Source organism: Acinonyx jubatus, chromosome A2 (genome assembly GCF_027475565.1).
Source record: "Acinonyx jubatus isolate Ajub_Pintada_27869175 chromosome A2, VMU_Ajub_asm_v1.0, whole genome shotgun sequence".
NCBI lineage: Eukaryota > Metazoa > Chordata > Mammalia > Carnivora > Felidae > Acinonyx > Acinonyx jubatus.
Window position 1 is genome coordinate 115,891,012 of NC_069383.1, and position 22,978 is coordinate 115,913,989.

Genomic DNA, 22,978 nt, shown 5'->3' on the forward strand with positions numbered 1-22,978 from the left:
TGAAATAAGCCATACAGAGAAAGACAGATACCATATGTTTTCACTCTTATATGGATCCTGAGAAACTTAACAGAAACCCATGGGGGAGGGGAAGGAAAAAAAAAGAGGTTAGAGTGGGAGAGAGCCAAAGCATAAGAGACTCTTAAAAACTGAGAACAAACTGAGGGTTGATGGGGGGGTGGGAGGGAGGGGAGGGCGGGTGATGGGTATTGAGGAGGGCACCTTTTGGGATGAGCGCTGGGTGTTGTATGGAAACCATTTTGACAATAAATTTCATATATTGAAAAAAAAATAAAATAAAAGGAAAAAAAAATAAAAGCTTATTCTGGCTCCTACGTTGATCATAGATTGTCAGGAGGCAAGAGTGGAGGCAGAGGACCAGGAAGGAGGCTATTAAAGCTGTCCAAGTGAGAGAAGCTGGGCCCTCAGTATCAGGGACAAAAGGGCAGCAGCTAACCCCAGAGGGGTAGCTCTGTGGGAGACAATCTCTTATCTGAAAATATGGGGACATTATTAGTACCCAGTGTATGCTATCACTGTTACAAAGACACAGTGAAGGAATGTTTGTAAAACACCTGTCTTCACAGTACAGCAGCAGGTGGCATTACCTTGTCTCACTTACCTTTGTGTCTCTCCTAAATGATGGAAACAGCCTTTCCTCTGCCTCTCTAGTCCTTTGTCTTGTTTACTCTAGTCTGGTTTCCACACTGCCACTGGAGTCACTTTTCCTGAAATTACAAATCTGATGAGGTCAGTTCCCTTCAGGGGCTCCTGAATGAAGCCCGGCCAAACCCCACACTTGTTGACATGGCTTAGGAGGCAAGTCTTCAGTCTCTGACCCACATCTCTCTCCAGCATCATCTCCCCCATGCTCCATCTTCAGCTGAGGCTCCAGCTACCCTGATTATCACCCCTCAGCTCACGCAGCTCCCTCTGCCTAGAAAACTTCCCTCCCTGTCTTGCACTTGCAGTCTCCAGCTCTCTGTTTTTCTAGGCCCAGCTTAGAAATGTCTGCCTCTGAGAAGCTGTCTCTTGGCTCTCTAAGCCCAGGTCAAGGGTGCTGATTACAAGATCACATGGTACCCTGTACTTCTCCATCGCATTGAATTTATAATTCATTGTTTACTTGTCTCTTCCATTAAACTAAGATCTCCATGACAGTTGTGACTGTGTCTGTCTGGTTCATGATTGTGTCTAGTTCTTTGTATGCTTAGCCCATGACAAGTGCTCAAGATGTGTTTGTTGAGTGAATGGGCAAATGAGGTAAACATCTCCAATTCATATCCTTTGGCATAGTTACTTTCCCTATATTCCCTTTTCCCCATTATTACCATTTCTTTTCTTTTTCTTTCTTTTTTTTTTTTTTTTTTTGAGTTAACCATTCTCCAGACTTCCTAACCTGCCACGACAAATACAACAGACAGGATCGCTTAAAAAAATAGATATTTATGTTTTCACAGCTCTGGAGGTTTGGAAGTCTGAGATCAGGTTATCAGCATGGTCGGGTTCTGGTGAAGGCCCTCTTCCTGGCTTGCGGATTGCCCCCTTGTCACTGTGTCCTCACATGGCAGAGGGAGGGAGGGATGGGTAAAGGAATGGAAGGAGAGAGAGAGAGAAAGAGAGAGGCAGAGGGAAGGCACGTGCAAGCTCTCTGGTGTTTCTACTTATTCTAAGGCAGTAATCCCATTGTGAGACCCCACTCTCATGAGCTCATCTAACCCTAATCAACTCCCCCAAAACCCCACCTTCACATACCATCGCATTGTGGCTTAGGGCTTCAATGTTGGAATTTTGAGGAAGGGGTACACAACCTTCAGTCCATAACAGTGAGACAAGGTGAGAATTTGTTGTGGGCTCCCCATTTCCTACCCTGATCTCTAGGTCGCTTATGAATTCATTGGCAGTCGATGGCCTGCATGATGTACTAGAGTCAGATGACCTATGTTTAGAGCCCAGCTCCAGTACTTATGAGTTATAAGACCTTGATCAAGTTACATCATCCCTTACTTCTCCCGGTACTCAATGGAGGGCACTTAAAGTGGTCAGGACATACTTGTTAAATGCATACAGAGGATCAGTGGGCACTTTAATAATTCTTCATAGCCATATGATAAGTCTTCTCATTCATTACCTCACTTAATGCTTCCAAGAGCCATAAGAAGTCATATTATTCTCCCAGTGCAGAGATGAGGAGGCTGAGACTGGGAGTCTCAAGTTGGTCCTTTGTCCTGATGCTGGAACATTTTCCCTATGCTCTTGTTTCCTCTTTTATGTCCTTGTTGTCTCTCCAGTCTTGAGGACTTGTGCCCTATGCAGGTCTTACTGGTCTGTAAGATGTGGCCTGAGTCACTATAGCTTGGTGCTGTGGGCTGAATGTTTGTGTCCCCTCAAAAATGTACATGTTGGAATTCTAACACCTGATGTGACGGTGTTAGGAGGTGGAGCCTTTAGGAGGTGATTAGGCCACGAAGGTGGAGGCTTTATGAGAGGGATTAGTGCCCTTATAAAAGAGACCTGAGGGAGCTTCTGCCTTGCGAGCATACAAGGAGAAGTCTGTGACCCAGAAAAGGATCCTCCCCAACTACACTGGCACCCTTGTCTTGAACTTCCGGCCTCCAGAACTGTGAGAAATAAATGATTGCTGTTTATAAGCCACCCAAGTGGTGGTATTTTGTTATAGCAGCTCAAAGAGACTGAGACTCTTGACCATCTGACAAAGCACCCACAACTGTGCACTGATGTGATTGACCTTATACCTTAGAATTAAAAAAACTTGAAAAGCTGTAAGTTCTTTAGTGTTGGGCTTTCATGGGGTTAATATATTACAACCTTTTCTTCCCCTTTCAAGTTTTGAACCAACTGAGAAGTAAATAAAGGAGACAGATGGATGTTTGTTTAACATGGAGAGTCTTTATTTGTTTAACAAACACTTATGAGGCATTTACTGGTGCCAGCCAGCAACGTGCCCAAGGTCATGCAGCTAGTGATGGCAAAGCCAGGCTTCCAACCTAGCTCCAAAAACTTTGTTATTTTGCTTCTTAAAACGTAAGCTTTATTCATGATAAAACTAGATTGGAGGACATGGTTTAGGCAAGTGTCCTAGAGGGGAGTTAACTCTTTATCCCTGAATTAGACTCTCCCAGCTAGTTGTGGCTACCACAGGTGTCCTCCACAAGGGGACAGGGCACAGCTAGCCCTGCCCTTCCTCTTAATGCAAGGTCGGAAGAACAGAGCCAAATGTATCCTTTTTGTAAGCGGAGACATCCAAAAAGAGAAGATGAAGGGGGAAATTCAGTCTCTCTTTTCAAGTTCACCAATTGGCTATGTCACTTTTTCTTCTCTGGGGAGGATAATGGGCCAAAGTGTTTACATTTTCCATGGATCTCTTCTTTTTTTAATTTTTTAAAATGTTTATTTATTTATTTTGAGAAAGAGAGAGAGTGTGCATGAGCAGAGAGAGAGAGAGAATCCTAAGCAGGCTCCACAATGTCAGCTCAGCGCAGAGCCTGACAAAGTGCTTAGTCTCACAGACCGTGAGATGATCACCTGAGCCAAGATCAGGAGCTGGATGTTTAACCAACTGAGCCATGCAGGTGCACCTCCATGGATAGATCGCTTCTGTGAATTTCCCTTCCTCACCCCCCCATCTTTGTTTGTTTGTTTTTTGAGAGAGAGAGAGTGTGAGAGCGAGCTAGCAGGGGAGGGGCAGAGGGAGAGGGAGAGAGAATTTTAAGCAGGCTCTGCATGGGGCATGGACGCGGGGCTCAATCTCATGACGATGAGATCATGACCTGAGCTGAAATCAGGAGTCAGATGCTTATTTTACATCTTTATTTGCACACACACAGATAAAAGATCACTTATATTCCCTAGCATAAAGGCAACTCTCGCCATATTCAAACACCATAAATCTTACTTCCAAGTACCTATAACATTTCTTTCATCATTGAACCATCTGATTTCTTTAGCAAATCTGATAATGTGTTTCTATCACTTTTTTTCTGTTTGTCCAAACTAGGTACTTCTCACATGAATTATCATCATCACCTAATTTGTCTCCATGTTTTCTGTATTTCCTTGGCATGTTGATTTATTTTTTCAATTGGGCAACATTTGAATATATAATACATCATGGCACCTAAAATGATAGCTGGAGGAAAAAGATTATTTTCTCAAATTCCTTCCTTTTGCACCATTTAATTTGAGCTATTTGATCTCCATTTTACCTACTAAATGTGGAAAAACTTTTAATAGGTATAACAAAGAGGAAAAATAATGGGCTTTAGAATCTGATAGACTTACCTTTCACCCTTGATGCTACAAATTATTCCCTATGTTAACTTGGATGTTTTAGTTAACTTTGAGACTTACTTTTATTATCTTTAAAATGGGAATATAGGGGTGCCTGGGTGGCTCAGTCGGTTAAGCGTCCGACTTCGGCTCAGGTCATGATCTCGTGGTCCGTGAGTTCGAGCCCCGCGTCGGGCTCTGTGCTGACAGCTCAGAGCCTGGAGCCTGTTTCGGGTTCTATGTCTCCCTCTCTCTCTGACCCTTCCCCATTCATGCTCTGTCTCTCCCTGTCTCAAAAATAAATAAATGTTAAAATGGGAATATAGTATCATGCCCTTAAAATTACTATGGAGTTTAGATAGGCTAGATTTTAAATTTCTTGAAATCAAATACCTAGACTTGATCATTCAGTCACTCACTGTTATATTCACAGAGCCTAACATAGTGCCCTACAGATGATAGGCAGTCGATAAACCGTAAGTCAGTATTATTCCTAATAAAATGTTATATGTATAAAAAAAGAGTCAAATGCTTAACTGACTAAACCACCCAGGCTCCCCTCCCCAATCTTTTCCATAGCAGACACATGTTGATTTTGCTCATCCAGAATCCATTCCTCCATCTGGAAATAGCACCTTGATCCTTCTTTGGGAATCTCTTGGGTCATGTGGATTGTTTGGGACTCACCTCATCCCACAGCTCCAGGGGCAAGCCCATGATCCACGCCTGGTGAAGCAGAACATTCCGCCTTCTGGCCACCGTGATTGATTCACGGATAGCCATGCATCCTAGCCCAGGCCAGTTGACTATTCTTGAGACTTTAGCTAGAACTCTTGGGAAAGGCTGCCTTTGTGCTGGAATTGCCAAGCTGAGGGAATTGAGCCTGGAGCTGTTGGGGCCATCTTTGCCATCTTGTGGGGACAGCCTGCCACCATACAGGAAAGCAGAGTGGGGAGTTGGAGGAAGACATACAGTGTTCTGTTGACATTTTTAGAGCCCCTGGATCTAGCCATGCTGACTTATGCTCATTATGAATGAGGCTGATTAAAATTTCATAGGTTTTCCCCTTTTCCCCTTTTTGTGAATTGTGATTTGTTGCCTTTTCCTTTTTCTCTACTGGACTGTTGGTGTTTTTCTCACGGGTTTGAAGGAAGTTTTTTTTTTTTTTTTGTATTCATTTTTTATTGAAGTGAAATTCACATGACAAAATTAACCATTTCAAAGTGTGCAGTTCAGTGGCATTTAGTACATTCACAATGTTGTGCAATCATTACCTCTTTCTAGTTCCAAAACATTTTCATCACCACCAAGAGACCCTGTATCCATTAAGCAGTCACTCCCTATTTTCCCCACCTGCCACAGCTCCTGGCAGCCCCTAATCTTTTTTCTGTCTCTGTGGGTTTATCTAGTCTGGATATTGCATATACATGGACTTCTACAATAAGTAGCTTTTTCTGTCTGGCTTCCTTCAGCCAGCATAATGTGTTTCAGGGTTCATTCATATTGCATCATTATCAGTGCTTCATTTCTTTTTATGGCTGAATAATATTCCATTGTATGGATAGAACATGTTTTATTTCTCCATCTATCCGTTGATGGACATTTGGATTGTCTCCACCTTTTGGCTGTCATGAACAGTGCTGTTATGAACATTCATGTCCAAGTATTTGTTGGAATTGTATATTAGGGAAATTTGTATGTTTTTGTGTACTAGGGAAATTAGTTCTCAGCTTATAAACAGGTGTTGCAAATATTCTTCCTCAGTTTGCAGTTTGTCTTTGACTTTGTTTATGGTGCTTTTTGGCTGGGCAGAATTTTGAAAAACTTGTTGTATAGTTGGGGCACCTGGGTGGCTCAGTCGGTGAAGTGACTGACTTCGGCTCAGGTCATGATCTCACGGTTCGTGGGTTCGAGCGCTGCATAAGGCTCTGTGCTGACAGCTCAGAGCCTGGAGCCTGCTTGGGATTCTGCGTCTCCCTCTCTCTCTGCCCCTCCCCCATTCACACTCTGTCTCTCTCCTTCAAAAATAAATAAAAACATTAATAAAAAAATTGTCATATAGTTGACTGTGTCATCCTTTTACAGCTTACGGGTTTTGTGACATAGTTAGGAAGGCCGTCCTCATATGTGAGGTTATAAAATAATTATCCCATAGAAGCTATCACTTATATACTCCTTTCCTCAAACAGGGACTAAAAACAGGCTACTTGTGCTCTCTGCCAGGATTATTGTGAAGACCAAATAAGATAAACAATATGAAAGGGCTTTACAAAATATAAACCAGTATATACACGCATGGCTTGTTGTCATTGCCACTGTTAATTTGTATGCGATTCTGGCACTAACTAGCTGAGTTCTGTTGTTGCTTCCATTCTGCTGAGCAGGGACTGAAGGGCAGAATTAGTTCCTGAGCCAGTCAAGGATGAAGTAATTGGTAGCATTTGGGGAATGTCACAGAAGATATCAACTCTTATTAGTTATCTTGGGGAGTTTTCATATTTGACCAAAAAAAAAATGCTTTAAACCAAAACTTTTCTGGTCATTCTTCCTTCAAGTAGAATCTTTAAAAAAAATTTTTTTTTCCTACTAGGAAAAAAAATCAGTTTAGTGGGTTTTGTGTTAATCAGCTCTTAATTGTAATTTAAGCCTCATCAATGGCCATTTTTGATATGTTTTCCTTATTTGTTTTACATTAAAAAATTTTTTTTAAACATTTATTTATTTTTGAGAGACAGAGAGAGGCAGAGCACAAGTGAGGGAGGGGCAGAGAGAGAGGGAGACACAGAATCCGAAACAGGCTGCAGGCTCTGAGCTGTCAGCACAGAGCGCAATGGGGGGCTTGAACCCATGAACCATGAAATAATGACCTGAGCCAAAGTTGGATGCTTAACTGACAGAGCCGCCCAGGTGCCCCTTCCTTATGTTTTTACACCTAAATTCTTTTTTTAATAGCAAACTTTAGGTTGAGCATTGTATTGATTGAAAAAAAAAGTCAATACTTGACAGCAGTTATTCCTACGATGATTGCTCTGGTATAGAATTGTATGCCGATCAGGTCCTTGGGCCCTGATAACGGTCAGACTCTGGGTTTGAATGCGATTCAGTTGGTAGCTAGTTGTGTGATCTTGGAATTGCTTCATTGCTTTCTGCCTCTGTTTCCCTCTCTGTAAAACAAGGATGATTACAAAACCTGACCCATTGGGTTGTAGCAAGAAGTCAGTGATAAAATCTAAATAAAGTACTTGGCCCAGTGCCTGGATAGAATGAGGGCTCAATAAATACTAGCTATTAGTATAATTCAGGAATACCTAAATGAATTTAGGAAATGAGCCCAAGGTAAATGGAATATACCCTTTCAGTAGGTACTCCCATCCTTGGGGGTGGCACAGATCAGATTACATGGTAGAGCCCTGTTGCCCACCACAGCACACTTGTTTTTGGGAAAAGTGTGAGTTCTGTTACTACCTTGTGAAGGGTAGTCATCAGGCCTGGCACTTCGTTCTCATGGCAAGGAAGAGGTGGCTACGTGGAGGGGAGTGTCACAGAAGGGCCTGTGAGCCATGGTGAGGATCAGAAGGAGCAAGTGGAGTACATTGTCCCAGGGGGCTTGCCCCAGTCATACTACCTCTTCTTGGGGAAGGAAGATTCTGGTTGTTGTGGGTTCACTGTGTGTGGTGATGTATTTGCAGGGGACATAACCCTTTTCTTCTTTTTTTTTCTCTTCCGGTTCCTGACGGGGTGAGGGGGGGGGGTGGAATCTGTGGAGCCCCGGCTCTGATCCTAGGCCCTGGGGGACCCTTTTCTTCTTTTTTTTCTCTTCCGGTTCCTAACCCGGGGCACAGAGGGGGGATCTGTGGAGCCCCAGCTCTGATCCTAGGCCCTGGGGGGTTGGGCCCTGAAAAAGAAATAACATCTGTGGGACCTCTGCCACGTGCCAGGCACTCTAAGTTCATAATCACGTTGGATCCACCATTTTACAGGCGAGGAAACGGGAGTGAGGCTCAGGGAAGGCACAGAAGGTACTCAGGGCCAGCCCCACGCTGGTAAGCAGCAGAACTGGAATTTTAATCGCCATCTGTCTCACACCAAAATCCAGCTTCTTTTGCCGCTCAGCATGTGGCCCTATACCATACCTCACTTCAGTTTCATAAAGCCTTTTATGATGTTTCTGTGGCTCAGTGCCTGTACTTGGGTCTCCCAGAAATATCTCTGGACTCGAAATTTAAGTAATGGCGAGAATGGCTGACATTCACTAGTTCCTGCCTCCAACTAGCAACAGCAGGTTAAGTCATTTGGGCTAGTTCTCAGAACTGCCGTGGCAGAGCCAGGCAGGGAATCCTGTCTCTCATGTCCCAAGATGCAAAGTACTTAACTCTGATCTTCCTTCAAGGGTTAGTCTTGAGGCAGGGATGCTAATCTCTGAGCACATCTTTTTCAGGTAACATGTGTGGCTTTCACTCTTTTAAACTGGTCCAGAGGGGAACCTCAGAGGGCCTGAGCAAGCCCATGGGAAGGGTGAGGCAGGGGGGTGATGGCACAGGTTGGGGGAGAGTATTTGTGAACTCTGCGACCTCCTGTCTCTGGACATGAAGCTGTAATAAGCCCTGTGGTTCACTGTCTGCACTTTCCCATGTGCTCTCTCCAGGCAGATCCTATGTCTCTCTATCTGCAGGCTTAGCTCATACTGTTTGCTCCATAGGAATATCCTGTCTCTTCCCGACCTCCCCCCTACAACCTCTGGGCCTCATGCCTGTCTGAGGAGACCCATTGCAACTGCCACCCTCTCTGGGAAACCTCAATGGACTGGAATGGATTCATTTCTGAACCCAAATCCAATCATTTATTATATAAAATGTAATGGGCAAATATAAGACTGTTTTGAGAAATTTGTGAAAATACCAAACTTGGGGGATAATACATATTAAGGACACTCTTAATATGTGTAATTCCTGTGGTCAGCAACCCTACAGTGCTTGATTTTATTTTTAGAGAACAAATCTTTTCTACCTAAGTGCATCTGAAATGTTTTTTTTTAATGTTTATTCATTTATTTTGAGAGAGAGTGTGTGTGTGTGAGCTTGTGCATGGGGTGAGGAGGGGCAGAGAGAAAGAGAGAGAGAGAGAGGGAGGGAGAGAGGGAATTCCAAGCAGGTTCTGTGCTGTCAGCGCAGAGCCTGAAGCAAGGCTCAATGCCACGAACTGTGAGATCATGACCTGAGCCAAAATCAAGAGTTGGATGCTCAACCGACAGCCACCCTGGTGCTCCTGAAATGGGTTTAATCTCTCTAGTAGAATGCAGGCTATTTGAGCATTTGCATGGTCAAAATCTGATGTCAGATAGCCTATTTTTTGATATGCTGGTGACCTTGGGTAAGTCACTTCCCATATCTGTGCCTCTCTTCCATCATCTGTGAAACAGGGATACTTATACTATGTTGTTAGGTTTCTTTGTGGGGGATATCATGGGGTAATAATAATTGCTACCATTTATTGAGTGTTTACTATGTGCCCAGCACTGTGCTAAGCTTAGCTCTACATTTTTATTTGATCCTCCCAAGAGCTCCCTCAGTTTTGAAGTCCTTTACCCTACAATATTTTCTTCCCCAATAGCACTTACCTTCTTTACATTGTAGTATAATTTACTCATTTTGTTTATTCATCTTCCCCTTCCTGGGCCTCTTGCCTCGTGTGACTCCAGGAGGCACCATTCACAGTGCATTCTGGGTTCTACCATTACTGAGAATATTAACGTGAGTGGTGGGGATTTCCCAGGGTTGTGTCAAGTAGAGACCCTGGAACTGCTCCAGGAGGACAGGGATTTTTTTTTTTTTTTTTTTTTTTAATGTCTGTGCCTATTTTGACTCTTGCTGTATCCCTGTATCCAGAATAATGCCTGACCTATGGTAAGCTTTCAATAAATATTTGTTGAAAGAATGAATTAAAGAGCCCTAAAGAGAGCCCATTTCATTGGTGAGGAAACTGAGGCTCAATGAGTTATTGATTTGGCTAAAGCTCTAAGAGACAGTGAAGCAGCTGGGTGTTTCTAGCATGCCTGCTCTCAACAGCTTTGCAAAGCTGCATGTCTGAAATGCCTGGCATTGTCCCTGCCACCCCGCAATTGCTCAACAAATATTAATGAGCTTGCCTACATGGGTCAGCCTCTCCCCTCTGCGAGACAATCCCTACAGAGTAACAAACTGTCACATAGCCATTGCTTTGAGAAATTAAACTGCATGGTGCAAAGAAAAGGTGAGACTTTTGAAGTTTTTGGAAGAAAAATTCCTAACACGATTGCTAATGGAGTTTGCAGGGGCCTCTCAGGCCTTTCCAACCCGATTCTTTTTCCTGCTGCCTTCCCTTTTGTGAGCATTTCTTCCCCTTTCTGCTTGCAATGAGTTCTGCTCTCCTGTAGGCTACAATGTGTCAGTTGTTATAAAATCCGGGAGGTGGAGCTTGGTGACGAGGTGGGTGGGGGAGTGCTCAGCCAGCCCTGCAGGGCGAGCAGTCCAGCCGTGGTTCACCGGAGCTTAAGCCTTGCAGCAGGAGAACTTCCATCTCGCTCTTCTGGCTTTGATCCTCACTGTACATCAGACCAGAGGCGCCGAAGGGAGGGAGGATGCGAGATGACCGGCCCTCTGGCAACCTGACCATCTCCTTAGCAGAGCCTTCGAAAGCCAGCCGGAGACTGACTGCACAAGCAAGGAGGCGCCGCGCCTCTGTGGATGTGTGTGTGTATGTGTGTGTGTGTGTGGGTGGGTGGGTGAGCGGGTGTGAGTGAGTGAGAGTGTGTGTGTGTATGTGTGCGTGTGCATCACGACTGTGTGTGTGTCGGTTGAGTGCGAGAGTGCACGCGTGAGTGTGTTTGTGTGCATGTGTGTGTGATTGCTCTCAGTTATTATTTTTGTGGAAGAAAAATCTTGAAAATCTGGGGCAGGTTACTGTGCTCCTAGGGGCGGTAGTTCTTCTTTTGCAAGAGGAGCTGACCACACCAAGCTACTAGAGACATTTTTTCGGCAAGTAAAGAGAATTTTCCTCCCAGAACGAGAGGCATTTTTCTCCCCCCTGGCTCTGCAGCCGAGTAAAAGAGATTAGTCCCTAAACCCTGTGAAATCGACTAGAGCCGAGTGATTACCAGGGCTTGAGAGAGGACTGGGGAAGAAAAAGAGAAATAAATCAAACAGCCTGTCAGTGCCTTTGGCCACGTTGGAAGATGTCATCTCAAACTAAGTTCAAGAAAGACAAAGAGATCATTGCTGAATATGAAGCCCAAATAAAAGGTGAGATGCGGGCTGGGGAGTCATGCTTCCCCTCCCCTTTCCTTTTTTCTCTTGCTCTGGCTTTCTTTTACCCTTTTTCCTCCCTGCCATCACGAAATGTTGTTATGCATCAATAATCTTATTGTGAGTAGGAACAGTGGCAGCCGCACAAGTCCAGACTGGTTTCAACTGCAGAGAGCCCTGGCTCTGGGAGTGTGGATTATAGAATGGGCAGCAATCACTGCATTGCAGGTGTGTGAGGAGGATCCTACGCCCGGCTTTAGGAGTGTCGTGGATACTCCATCATCTTGGCCGTGACATGTCACTCTAAGGCCATTTTGACAGTCACTGCCTCTTCCCCCCTCCCATGCTGAAAGCCCCTTAATGTGATTTTTTTACTATCTGCTTTTATTTTGCTTTCTTCTTTTTGGTTTCTTGTTGCTTTCCCTTGCCCCTTTCTCTGGGCTGAAATTCACATGCATGTGCACACAGAAGCAGCATCCCTGGGTTGCACTTCTTTGTCAGTGTCTCTCGGCTGGCCTGGGTTGCCATGGATTAACTGTTATGGGGCATATTGATCCAAACTAATGCAGGCATTTAGGCATAAAGAGGGAGCTCGGTGCAGAAAATGTATTCTCTCGCAGTGTGCAGCCCCAATCACCGCCCGTCTGCCTGCTAGCGTGTAGGGTCATCAGCCTTCATTCAAAGCCAACAGCTTAGTGTGCCGTTTCGGCTGGTAGGAGCTGCCTGGCTTCCGTAGCACCAGAGGAAGCCTGCCAGCAGGGTGGGATGACCTCTGGCTGCCTGTTCCAGCTTTGGGGCCATGGGGTGCACGCTCCTCTCAGAAACTGCTCCCTAAATCCGCACCAGCAAGGCGAAATAGGGAACCGGACACAGTCTCATAGACAAATGCAGGCAGAATCCTGGTTCACGCCAGAGGGGGTTCTCCCACCTTCATGAGTTCTAGACTCAGTTTTGGCAAGGAAAATCTAAAAGCTCCATACTCACCCTTTCTCCGAGGACAGACCCTGAGGGAAGCCTGGGCCTGCGTCTCTTAGTGTCTGTTTTCTCTCTGGTCCTGGATCTCCTTGCTGCGACACAGGGTGTGTTTGTGGTCTCCCACAGAAAGACTAAAGACAAAATACATCTTCAATGGATACTGACGCCTGCTCTTGAGATTGTGGGTGGACTGTTTGAGCAAGTTGATTATTTGGGGCTCAGGTGACCTGAGGCTGCCCCACCTGCTTTTAGGTGCTTCTGCAGCTCCAGACTCAGTGACCCAGGAAGTCTCCCCGGGAGCGGCAGGAGCCCAACATCCACAGCTGCTGCACACACTCCCGATGCTTGGGAACCTTTGGGAGGGGAGCGGCCAACAGGGGAGGGCTTTGTTTTTTTTTTTTTCCAGTCTCCCAACCCTCTTGTGTCTTCTAGTCCTGGTCAGACCCGGCATGCTAATCACCTCTGGGGGTAGACCCCAGGGCAAAGGGAGCTGAAAACGTTCTCTAGGTTTCAGCTCAGTGTGGCAAACTGACTTAGGATGTTTCAGCCTTGCTGAAAATTTAGTCACAGGCCCTTTACTGGTCAGAGATTTGAACTCACCCGGCTGCATCAATACAAAAGCCCAGTTTCGGCCTTTGCATACACACTTTTTAGGGAGTTTATGTTTTGTAAGATGAATTTGGCTGAGTATTATAGTTCTTTTTAACTGAGGTTCTCATGAAAAATGCCATACTAGAGAAGCGAATGCTGAGTTTTGGACAGTTTGGGGTTTTTGTTAGCATTGTCTTGGTAGGAAATAACGCTCGTCTTGTTTTTGGATCACTGCCACAGGGCCCGTGAACTTGGCTTGAGGATCAATGAAGCATTTATTGCTCCGGCTGATTCTTTTACTTTTTTACCTTTCACCTTTATTTTAACAACTACTTAGCAAGTCCAAGGTCATGCATTTCCGGCAGGAAATTTGTCCAGATGATCTTGTCTCTTCCAGACCCTAAGGGTCTCTACATTCTGGTTAAAGGAGTTGAATTTTATTCCTTTAGAATTGACACCCACACGACTTAGGCCAGGACGTTGCTGTGCCTGAAACCGTCTGGAATTTTTTTCTTTCAAAATTCTGTTTGTTAATCATCATCATATTTCCTGATGATGTACGCACAGGGCTCTACAGTTTCTCTGTCTGGCTCACTCCCAAACATCACTACTCTTGGCCTACACAATGTACGGAAAGTGTTTGTATGAGTGAGCTCAGCTTTAGAGATGAGGAAACTGAGGCCTTGTCAGGTTGAGTGACGTGCCCAAGGTCACAAGGCCAGAAATGTGAAGGTAGATGGTCTTCTTTCCCATTGCATTGTTTGCCTGAGGCTGGCCCTTGAAGGATTGATGTCAGTGGCAGATGGCGGTTTTGTGGTGGGGACTGGCTGTCTCTTGATCGTTCCATTGTTTACCCTCTTACTTTTATCCCTTGCCTTTGTTGCTTGCCTCTGAAGAATGTTTGACCAATCACCAAAAATAACGCCTGAAGCCTGTTTCCTTTCTCCCTGGGTATCATTTGACCAGTTTGGTGCAAACCCTTCGCCTACTTAGATAGATTTGGTCCTCTGTGAATTTAGTGAGGGGCATTTTTGGTTTTTAAAAATGATACTGAGTTCTTTGTTGACTCACTCTCTTTTATCTCTTTTTGAAGAATTTATTGACCTGAGGAGAATGTTTTAACACTCCTTTTTTTCCCTATTGTAAAAGAAATATCAGATCCATGCCTTCTCTTGCCTCATCAGTTACCTGAATCCCTTTGATTATATATTTGCAATGCAGTAGTATACCATGTGCTTGTACATGTCCAGTGATGGGGAACTCATCACCTCCGAAGTCCACATATTCTACCTTTAATAGCCCTGGCTGCTGTAAGTCGTTTTTATATTCATCTATTGGTTCTATAGTATCTTCTCCTTGGGGGTTCATAGAACAAGATAGATGTTTCTTCCCCATGACTGCCCATTGGATGTTAGAGACTCTGATCATAGCCCCACTCTGATTATCCTCATTTACTCACATAAGATGCTTATCTGCTGCTTAATCATCTTCACTTTCCTTTGGATTTACTGTATCCTGGTTACAAACTCCCAAGTGCCTTTGGGTGCTTGACAGAAAGAATAAATGAGTGAAGCTGGCCAAGTAAGATGATTTGTGATAGTTGGTCTACCATCTCCGTGAGGGCAGTAGATGAAAGGGTGATGGTGGTTATGGTGCTCTTGAGAGCACTGTCTAGATGAGAGCTTTATGCTTTTATTTTACTTTATTTATTTATTTAAAACATTTTTTAAATGTCTTATTATTTATTTTTGAGAGAGAGAGACAGAGCATGAACAGGGAGGGGCAGAGAGAGAGAGAGGGAGAGACACAGATCTGAAGCAGGCTCCAGGCTCTGAGCTGTCAGCACAGAGCCCGACTTGGGGCTTGAACTCAGGAACTGTGAGATCATGACCTGAGCTGAAGTCAGACGCTTAACTGACTGAGCCACCCAGGTACCCCCTTTAAGAGTGTTTCTAAGTTCTAGGGGCGCCTGGGTGGCTCAGTCTGTTAAGTGTCCCACTTCAGCCTCGGTCATGATCTTGCTGTTACTGAGTTCGAGCCCCATGTCAGACTCTGTGCTGACAGCTCAGAGCCTGGAGCCTGTTTCAGATCCTGTGTGTCTCTCTCTCTCTCTGCCCCTCCCCCACTTGTTCTCTCTCTGTCTGTCTCTCTCTCAAAAATAAACAGTAAAAAAAAAAAAAAGAAAAACGAGTGTTTCTAAGTTCTATATGAGAGGCTTTTGATGTGATCAGAGAAAGAAACACAACTATCACCTCCTTTATGATGCATGTATTGCTTCTATTAATATAGCCCAAGGATTGAATTAGTCCTTTTCACTGCCCACCCCTTCACTGTACCATATTTATTTTACATGCTATATTTCTCCAATCCACTAAGTTATTAGGATCTTTGTCAGAGAGAAGAAAATGAAATGAATTTCATATGAGTTGTTCTTGGTGACCCTGTGCTGGCCCCAGATGGACTCTATTTCCTGTCTGAGGTGCTTGCAAGTGTCCCTTTATGAATCTGTTCAAGCACTTTGCTTGAGAGTGACATCACATTCTCTAGTCTGGAAATGGCAAGCTCTAACTTCTTCCCCTTTTGAAAATCAGAACAACATTTGCCCATCTCCAGCATTTTGGCACTTATCCTGTTTTTCACAGTTCCCTCAAAGATCACCGATAGTGTTTGGTAATCTTATTTGCCAGAGTTCTCAGTGCCCTGGGCTCTCATTCATCTTGCTGTCACACATAATGATCTATTCTGCATTTATCTAGAGTTCCCATTTCCATTTCAACCTAATAGAAAATTGAAATAGAAACACAGTGATTGACTTTAGTGTTTTGTTTTGGTTTTTAATTATACATCCATAGTCATTTAGGCCATCTTCTTAATAGCAAAAGTCTAGAATTTGGGGGAAGAAGGGCAGATTTTGAAGAAGATCACAGAGAAGTGTTTATTTACTCATTCATTTATGTATTCATTCAGTAAACATTGATTATCTACTTTCTTCTTAGTCTTGTGCTGGGTGTTGTGAGAGATGCAGAGTATATGATACATTCTTGGCTTTCTAAGAGTTTTCTTGAAATATGGTGATAAAATCGGTGAAGGAAATGGAAAAAACAAAAACAGAAACTCAGAACACAAAAACTCCCAATTGAGCACCAGAATGAGTTTAGTCTTTATTTTTTATTTTTTTTCCTAGTGTTTATTTACTTTTGAGAGAGAGAGAGAGAGAGAGAGAGAGAGAGCGCAAGCATGAGCGGGGGAGGGGCAGAGAGGGACAGAAACACAGAATCCCAAGCTTGCTCCAGGCTCTGAGCTGTCAACACAGACCCCAATGGGGGCTTGAACTCACGAACCAAGAGATCATGACCTGAGCCGAAGTCAGATGATTAACTGACTGAGCCACCCAGCCGCCCCGAGAATGAGTTTAGTCTTTTTAAAAAAAAATTTTTTTTAACATTTACTTATTTTTGAGAGACAGAGCCAGAGCATGAGCAGGGGAGGGGCAGAGAGAGAGACACACACAGATCTTAAGTAGGCTACAGGCTCCAGGCTCTGCACAGCTGTCAGCACAGAGCCTGACATGGGCTCAAACTGACAGACCGGGAGATCATGACCTGAACCCAAGTCGGTCACTTAACCCACTAAGCCACCCAGATGCCCCGAGAATGAGTTTAGTCTTAAAGAGAGTATGGCATTGAGTGAATGGACGAGACCTTTAGGAACCCTCACTACTCTCAACAGGCTTTAATGAGGAAAGTATGCTGGGTGGGGAGATATTGAGGAGTAGTGGGGACTGTGGCTGATTAAGGCTCACCTAGAGGTGTAAGCCTCTGCTCAGCTCCAGTCTCAGTGCCAGGCAGGATGTGAGCCCAGACTGGTCAGTTCTTTTAGTGTTCCAAGGGCATCTGGATTTTAAAACAAAATCTCCTCATTTTTATTTTTAAGTTTTTAAAAATGTTAAAAACATTAAAAAATGGGGATGTCTTTTTTATTTTTGAGCTGTAAATTCTTTTTTAAATTGAAGGATATTTGACACACAATGTTACATTAGTTTCAGGTGTATAACGTACTGATACAACTCTATATGTTACTCTGTGCTCACAAGTGTAGCTACCATCTGTCACCATACCATGCTATTATAATATCATTGACTGTATTCCCTATGCTGTGCCTTTCATCGCCGTGACTTACTCATCCCATAACTGGAGGCCTATATCTCCCACTTCCTTCAACAATTTTACTCATCCCACTACCCCTCTCCCTCTGACAGCCATCATTTTGTTTTGTGTATTTATGGGTCTGTTCTGGTTTTTATTTGTTCATTTGTTCTGTTTTTTAGATTCCACATACAAGTTAGATCAGGTGGTATTTGTCTTTCTCTGTCTGACTTACTGTACTTAGCATAATACCCTCTAGGTTCATCCATGTGGTCACAAATGGCAAGATCTCATTCTTTTTTATGGCCAAGTAATATTCCTCTCTCTCTCTCTCTCTCTCTCTCTCTCTCTCTCTCTCTCTCTAGATCCACACACATGCACACATACATACATAAACACGTCACATCTTCTTTATCCATTCATCTATCTATCCATGGACACTTAGGTTGCTTTCATATTGGCTGTTGTATATAATGCTGCAATACACCTAAGGGTGCATATATCTTTTCAAATTTGTGTTTTTATTTTCTTTGGGTAAATACCCAGCAGTGGAATTGCTGGATCATATGGTATTTCTATTTTAATTTTTTGAGGAACCAACATACTGTATTCCACAGTGGCTACACCAATTTACATTCCCACCAACAGTGTAGGAGGGTTCCTTTTTTGAGCTATAAGAGTTCTTTATTCTGGATACAAGTCCATTATCAGATATAAGATTTGCAAATATTTTCCTCCATTCTGTGAGTTATGCTTTCCCTTTTTCGATGGTGCCCTTTGAAGCACAAAAGTATTTATGTTTATGAAATTCAGATTATTTATTCTCATGCTTTTCATGTCATATCTGGGACTCGTTTGCTAGATCCTAGGCCATGATGAAAATCTCCTGATTTAAAAAATATTTTTCTTTAATGTTTATTTATTTTTGAGAGAGACAGACAGAGAGACAGAGTGCCAGTGGAGGAGGGGCAGAGAGAGAGGGAGACACAGAATCCAAAGCGGGGTCCAGGCTCTGAGCTGTCAGCACAGAGCCTGACGCGGGGCTTGAGCTCATGAACTGTGAGATTATGATCTGTGCTGAAGTCGGATGCTTAACTGACTGAGCCACTCAGGTGCCCTGAAAATCTCCTGAGTTTTACATGCAACTCAAATTTTTAAAAAATATTTTTTATTGTTTGTTTTTAAGAGAGAGTGTGAGCGGTGTAGGGGCAGAGAGAGTGGGAGAGAAAGAATCCCAAGCAGGTTCTGCATCGCCAGTGCAGAGCCTCACGGGGCGCTCGAACTCACAAACTGCGAGATCATGACCTGAGCCCAAATCAAGAGTTGGCGTTTAACTGACTGAGCCACCTAGGAGCCCCAAATGTAACTCAAATTTTTAAGAAACACTATGCTGCCTGAACAAACTCATCAGTAGGACAGTTTCAGCTCACAACCCACCGCTTTGCAACTTCTGGCCTGTAAGTTGAAGTCCATAAAAGGTCTTGGTGATGGAGCCTCAGCCAGTTTTCCTGTTTTATCTTTAGTTGTTTTCTCTATATTAGGCCTGTGCTCCTAAAACCACATGAGGCCAATCCCTTGTATCTGAATCCTCAGTATCCCTTCCTGGAACCTTCACATCTAGTGCCATTTGTGCCTTTGTTCTGTTTAAAGTGTCCCCCTTCCTCCACCCTTTCTTTGTCTGGGCAACTCCCGACCGTCGTTCAGTGGCTGCCAAAATGACACCTTCTTCCAACTCTCCTAGGCAAAATTAGTGATTCCCTCAGATCTGTGCTCATGGTCGTTTTGTTTCACCAGATAGGCTGAGAGAGTGGCCGGTACATTACTAATGAGAAGTTTTACTCTGAACAACTTTTAGCTAACTTAGTTATTTTCCTTGACATGTGTCTTAGTCTGCTTGGGCTCCCATAACAAAATACTGTGAACTGGGTGCTTAAACCACAGACATTTATTTTTACAGTTCTGGAGTCTGGAAGTCCAAGATCAAGGTACCAACAGATTCAGTTCCTAGTGTTGTAGATGGCTGTCCTCTCGCCGTATGCTCACATGGCCTTTGCTCAGTGTGGAGAGAGAGAGAGAGAGAGAGGGAGGGAGAGAGAGAGAGAGGGAGAGAGGAGGCTGTCTGTCTTCCTCTTCTTTAAGGGCACTGATCCCATCATGAGGGCCTCTCCCTCATGACCTTCAACTAAACCTAATTATCTCCCAAAGGCCTCATCTACCTCCAGATACTATCACATTGTCACATTGTGGGTTAGGGCTTCAACATACAAATTTGGAGGAGGAGACACAATCTATGACAGCACCTATACTTTTTGTTCCATTGAAAGTAGAGGATTGGGGCACCTGGGTGGCTCAGTCGGTTAAGCATTGGACTTTGGCTTAGGTCATGATCTCACAGCTCGTGAATTCGAGCCCCGCATCCAGTTCTGTGCTGACAGCTCGGAGCCTGGAGCCTGCTTCCGATTCTGTGTCTCCCTCTCTCTCTGCCCCTTCCCTACTCATGCTCTGTTTCTCTCTCTCTCAAAAATAATGAACATTTTTTAAAAGTAGGGGTTTTATTGATAAAGGAAACATTCTCCATAGTTTACTGAAGTTCCTTGTTTGTCCCTGACAGGGGAGATATTTATTAGTGGAGATTTGGTGAAGGCTTATGTGTTCAAAGCAAGAGAAATGTTTAATGAGGTGATGTTTGCCACAGTCATAGTAGGGTGTGGCTGGGAACACTGCATTCCAGGCTTTTTGCAGTTTGGGGAAATCTGTACATCTAGAGGTCTATATTGGCCATTTTTGGAGTTTTTACCACCAGAGTTTATTAAAGACAACCTTTCCTTTCTAGAAACCTCAATCACTCATTCATTCATTTACTCACTCATTCATTCAGTGACTGTTACAAGCCATGCTTTAGGCTATATAACTTTACTTAGGCGTGGGAGGTAATTGATTTTTATTTAGTTCCGGGTCTCAGTCATATACACAGTATCTGATTTTGTGATCTCAGTACTTCTCAGAGGTAGTCATTATTATTCCCATTTTATGGACTAAAAGCTCTATCATTCAGAGAAATAAATGAAATAAGTTGCATCAGATTGCACAGGGAACAGTTGGCAGAGTTAGGGTTTACGCAGAGCCTTCCTGACTTCCAGTTGTACAATGAGGTGAAAGCCGTGTCATAGCAATGTGGCTCTGAAACCCAGGGGTCTCTTTCCTGGGGGGACCACTCTGAGATGGGTCTTTATCTCTGACTTCCTACTGTTCCTGAAACTTCAACTCCCCTTCTAATCCGACTTTTCCTGGTTCTCCCTGGATGCCACCAACTGTGTCAGATCCTTCACACCCATCCCATGGAGTCACCTTTGGCAAAGTGCCCACCGAAGACACTTCTGTAGACTTGACTGAGGCTGCCATATCTGCCTCCATAAACCGGAAAATATAGGACTGGAAATTTGAGGGTTCTTCTAGTCCCCTCCACTAGGGAGGGGAGTCCAACTCCCCCACTTTTCTTCCCTCACCCTCCAGATGTGGAAACTAATGTTCAGAGAAGGGTTCTGGTGTAGAGACACTTCGAGACCATATTTCCGTGAGGAGGAAAGCTCTCTCTGATCGGTGCATTGCTGTATGCTCATGCCTGGCATCTAGTTGGTGATCAAGAAACATATGAAGTTGGATTGCTCTGGTGGGTAGTGTAAGGCCAACCGGTGGTGGTTGCCTGGGAGGTAGAGCTGAGTGGTACCTTGGAGAATGGGATGAGGCAAAGATATAAGAGTAAGGATAAGAGGGTCAGGAGGAGGTGAGGTTAGGCTCATTTAGAAGATGGGTCCTGTCCTTGTCACTGCCAGGAAGGGACAGGGGTCGACTTCTTCAAGGTGCTGAGTTTTGGAACCTCTGGCCTAACACAGGACCCAGCAAGTGGTGTTCTGGGCTTGATTTCACTTGCAAATGATTCATTCCTGATGGCTTGTTGGTGTTTATAAAATATCTTGGCTGGCCAGGAGTGGGATTTTGGCTCTTTTCTCTTAAGTCATATAATCATTAGGCCAATTTATGTTTGGAGTAGTGTTCCCTGAGATGTATTCACAAAATTGGATGTCAAGAGGCGTTAGGTGGGAAAAACAGTTACGTGGTCAAATGGGTCTTGGGAGTTCTAACATAAACTGAGTTGAATAGGCTTGTTTCCCACAGGACTTCTTTTTGGGGTGGGGGGAGGTGGAAGAGAGAGCATTCCAAGCAGGCTCCATGCAGCGTCCAACAGGGGCTCCAACTCACGAACCTAGAACTGTGAGATCATGACCTGAGCTGGAGTCAAGAGTTAGACGCTTAACAGAACCAGCCACCCGGCGTCCCTCCCACAGGACTTCTGGGAACCTTGAACATGTTAAGTGTGAATCACCATGAATTTTCTTAAACTTATTCCATCTTGTAGATGTTTCTCATGGAAAATCGCACAAGACCGTATTCCTGAGATTACATTTTGAAATTCACAATTTGTGGATTATCCACATTCTTTCTCTTTTTGCCTTTTGCCCAGTTCGCTAATTTTTATACTTTTCTCTGAGGGCAGTTTGAAGAGGGGAAGAGGTAAAACAAATGCGTATTCAGCTCAGCTAAGTGATATTGATGTGGTGTTTTGAGGTCACTTAGAAAATGTGGGTTTTGACATCTCCAATTACAGAGCGCTCAACCATTGATTTAAATGGTAATTTGGCGACAGCTTGCCCCTGATCAATATGCATGGCGTGTGCCTGTGTCTGTGTGTGACAGTAAGGGGATGCACTCGGCTGCAGGCTGTGTTCAAGGTGCCTTGAATGGACCTCAGCACTGCCCGTGGGATTGTACGGTCAATGCCAAATGATGATGCAGAGGAATGCACGAAAGCCCGTAGCCCATGCGCCTCAGAGTGAACAGATCTCAGCCACAAATTCAGGTGTATGAGAACTAGGTTTTTCTTTATTTCTCTGTAACTTGATTTCCATTTCTCATCTCTCTTTTGCTGAGGGTGGCAGACATAAATCTAAGTCAATTTGGGGTTCCTCCTGTTTTCTTCAGGGTTGTGCCCCAAGGTCCAGGGGACTAAGGCAGTGCCAAGTGACATCTGTTGTGGTTATCATCAATCTATTTTGGCAACTGAGATAGCCTCCTTCCCTTTGGGTTGTCAGTGGTCTGTCTATGCCAGTGATCGATCCTTCTTTGTTCCCAATCTCGAGACTCTTTCCTGTGTATCTCTCTTTAGTCCTTCTGTGCTGTTTGCAAGCACTGGGAGCCATCCTGGTTCTTACATACCATGCTGGGCTGTGAGCGTCTCTGGACATTTGTCTCAGGCCTGTCTTGCCAGGCCCCACACTTGATTCCCCTCCAGTGCCTCCCTAGAGCTCTGCCTGGAGATACGGCCCAGCTCCTGTCTGTTCCCAGATTCTGCAAATGTGTGTGGTGGGTTCCCTCATCACCCTCTTTCCTTGGGCTTGTTTGGGGTGAGGCAGGGTGCAGGCTATTTTCTTATAGATCCATAAAAATCTACATACACTTTGCTTTACTGACTCCTGGAAATCTTTATCCATGTGTAGAGTTGGGAAGGGGAAAGGAGGTTATTGGGGGTGGTATCCTGGCTCTTTGTCATCACACATTCCCTCAAAGCTATTTTGAAAGTCAAAAGCCAAGAATTGACTCCTTCTCTGCATTATCCCTGAGGCAATGAACACAGAGAGC

At 44.2% G+C, this 22,978-nt stretch overlaps 1 protein-coding gene across 7 annotated transcripts in view; it reads left to right on the plus strand.

Annotated features, from left to right (window-relative positions):
* The window catches only part of SRGAP3 (SLIT-ROBO Rho GTPase activating protein 3), a 354,753-nt gene that overhangs the window by 82,786 nt on the left and 248,989 nt on the right, over positions 1-22,978 (plus strand). For 4 of the 7 annotated variants that reach the window (XM_027042537.2, XM_027042538.2, XM_027042540.2 and 1 more), the window contains exon 1: positions 10,753-11,567. The exons of 2 other annotated variants lie outside the window; for them this stretch is intronic. In XM_027042537.2, coding sequence (XP_026898338.1) covers positions 11,501-11,567 — 67 coding nt within the window. In that variant the 5' untranslated portion in view covers positions 10,753-11,500. Of the gene's footprint in view, positions 1-10,752; positions 11,568-22,978 lie in introns of those variants that run through there. One more of the 7 variants, XR_008297014.1, reaches the window with a different exon arrangement.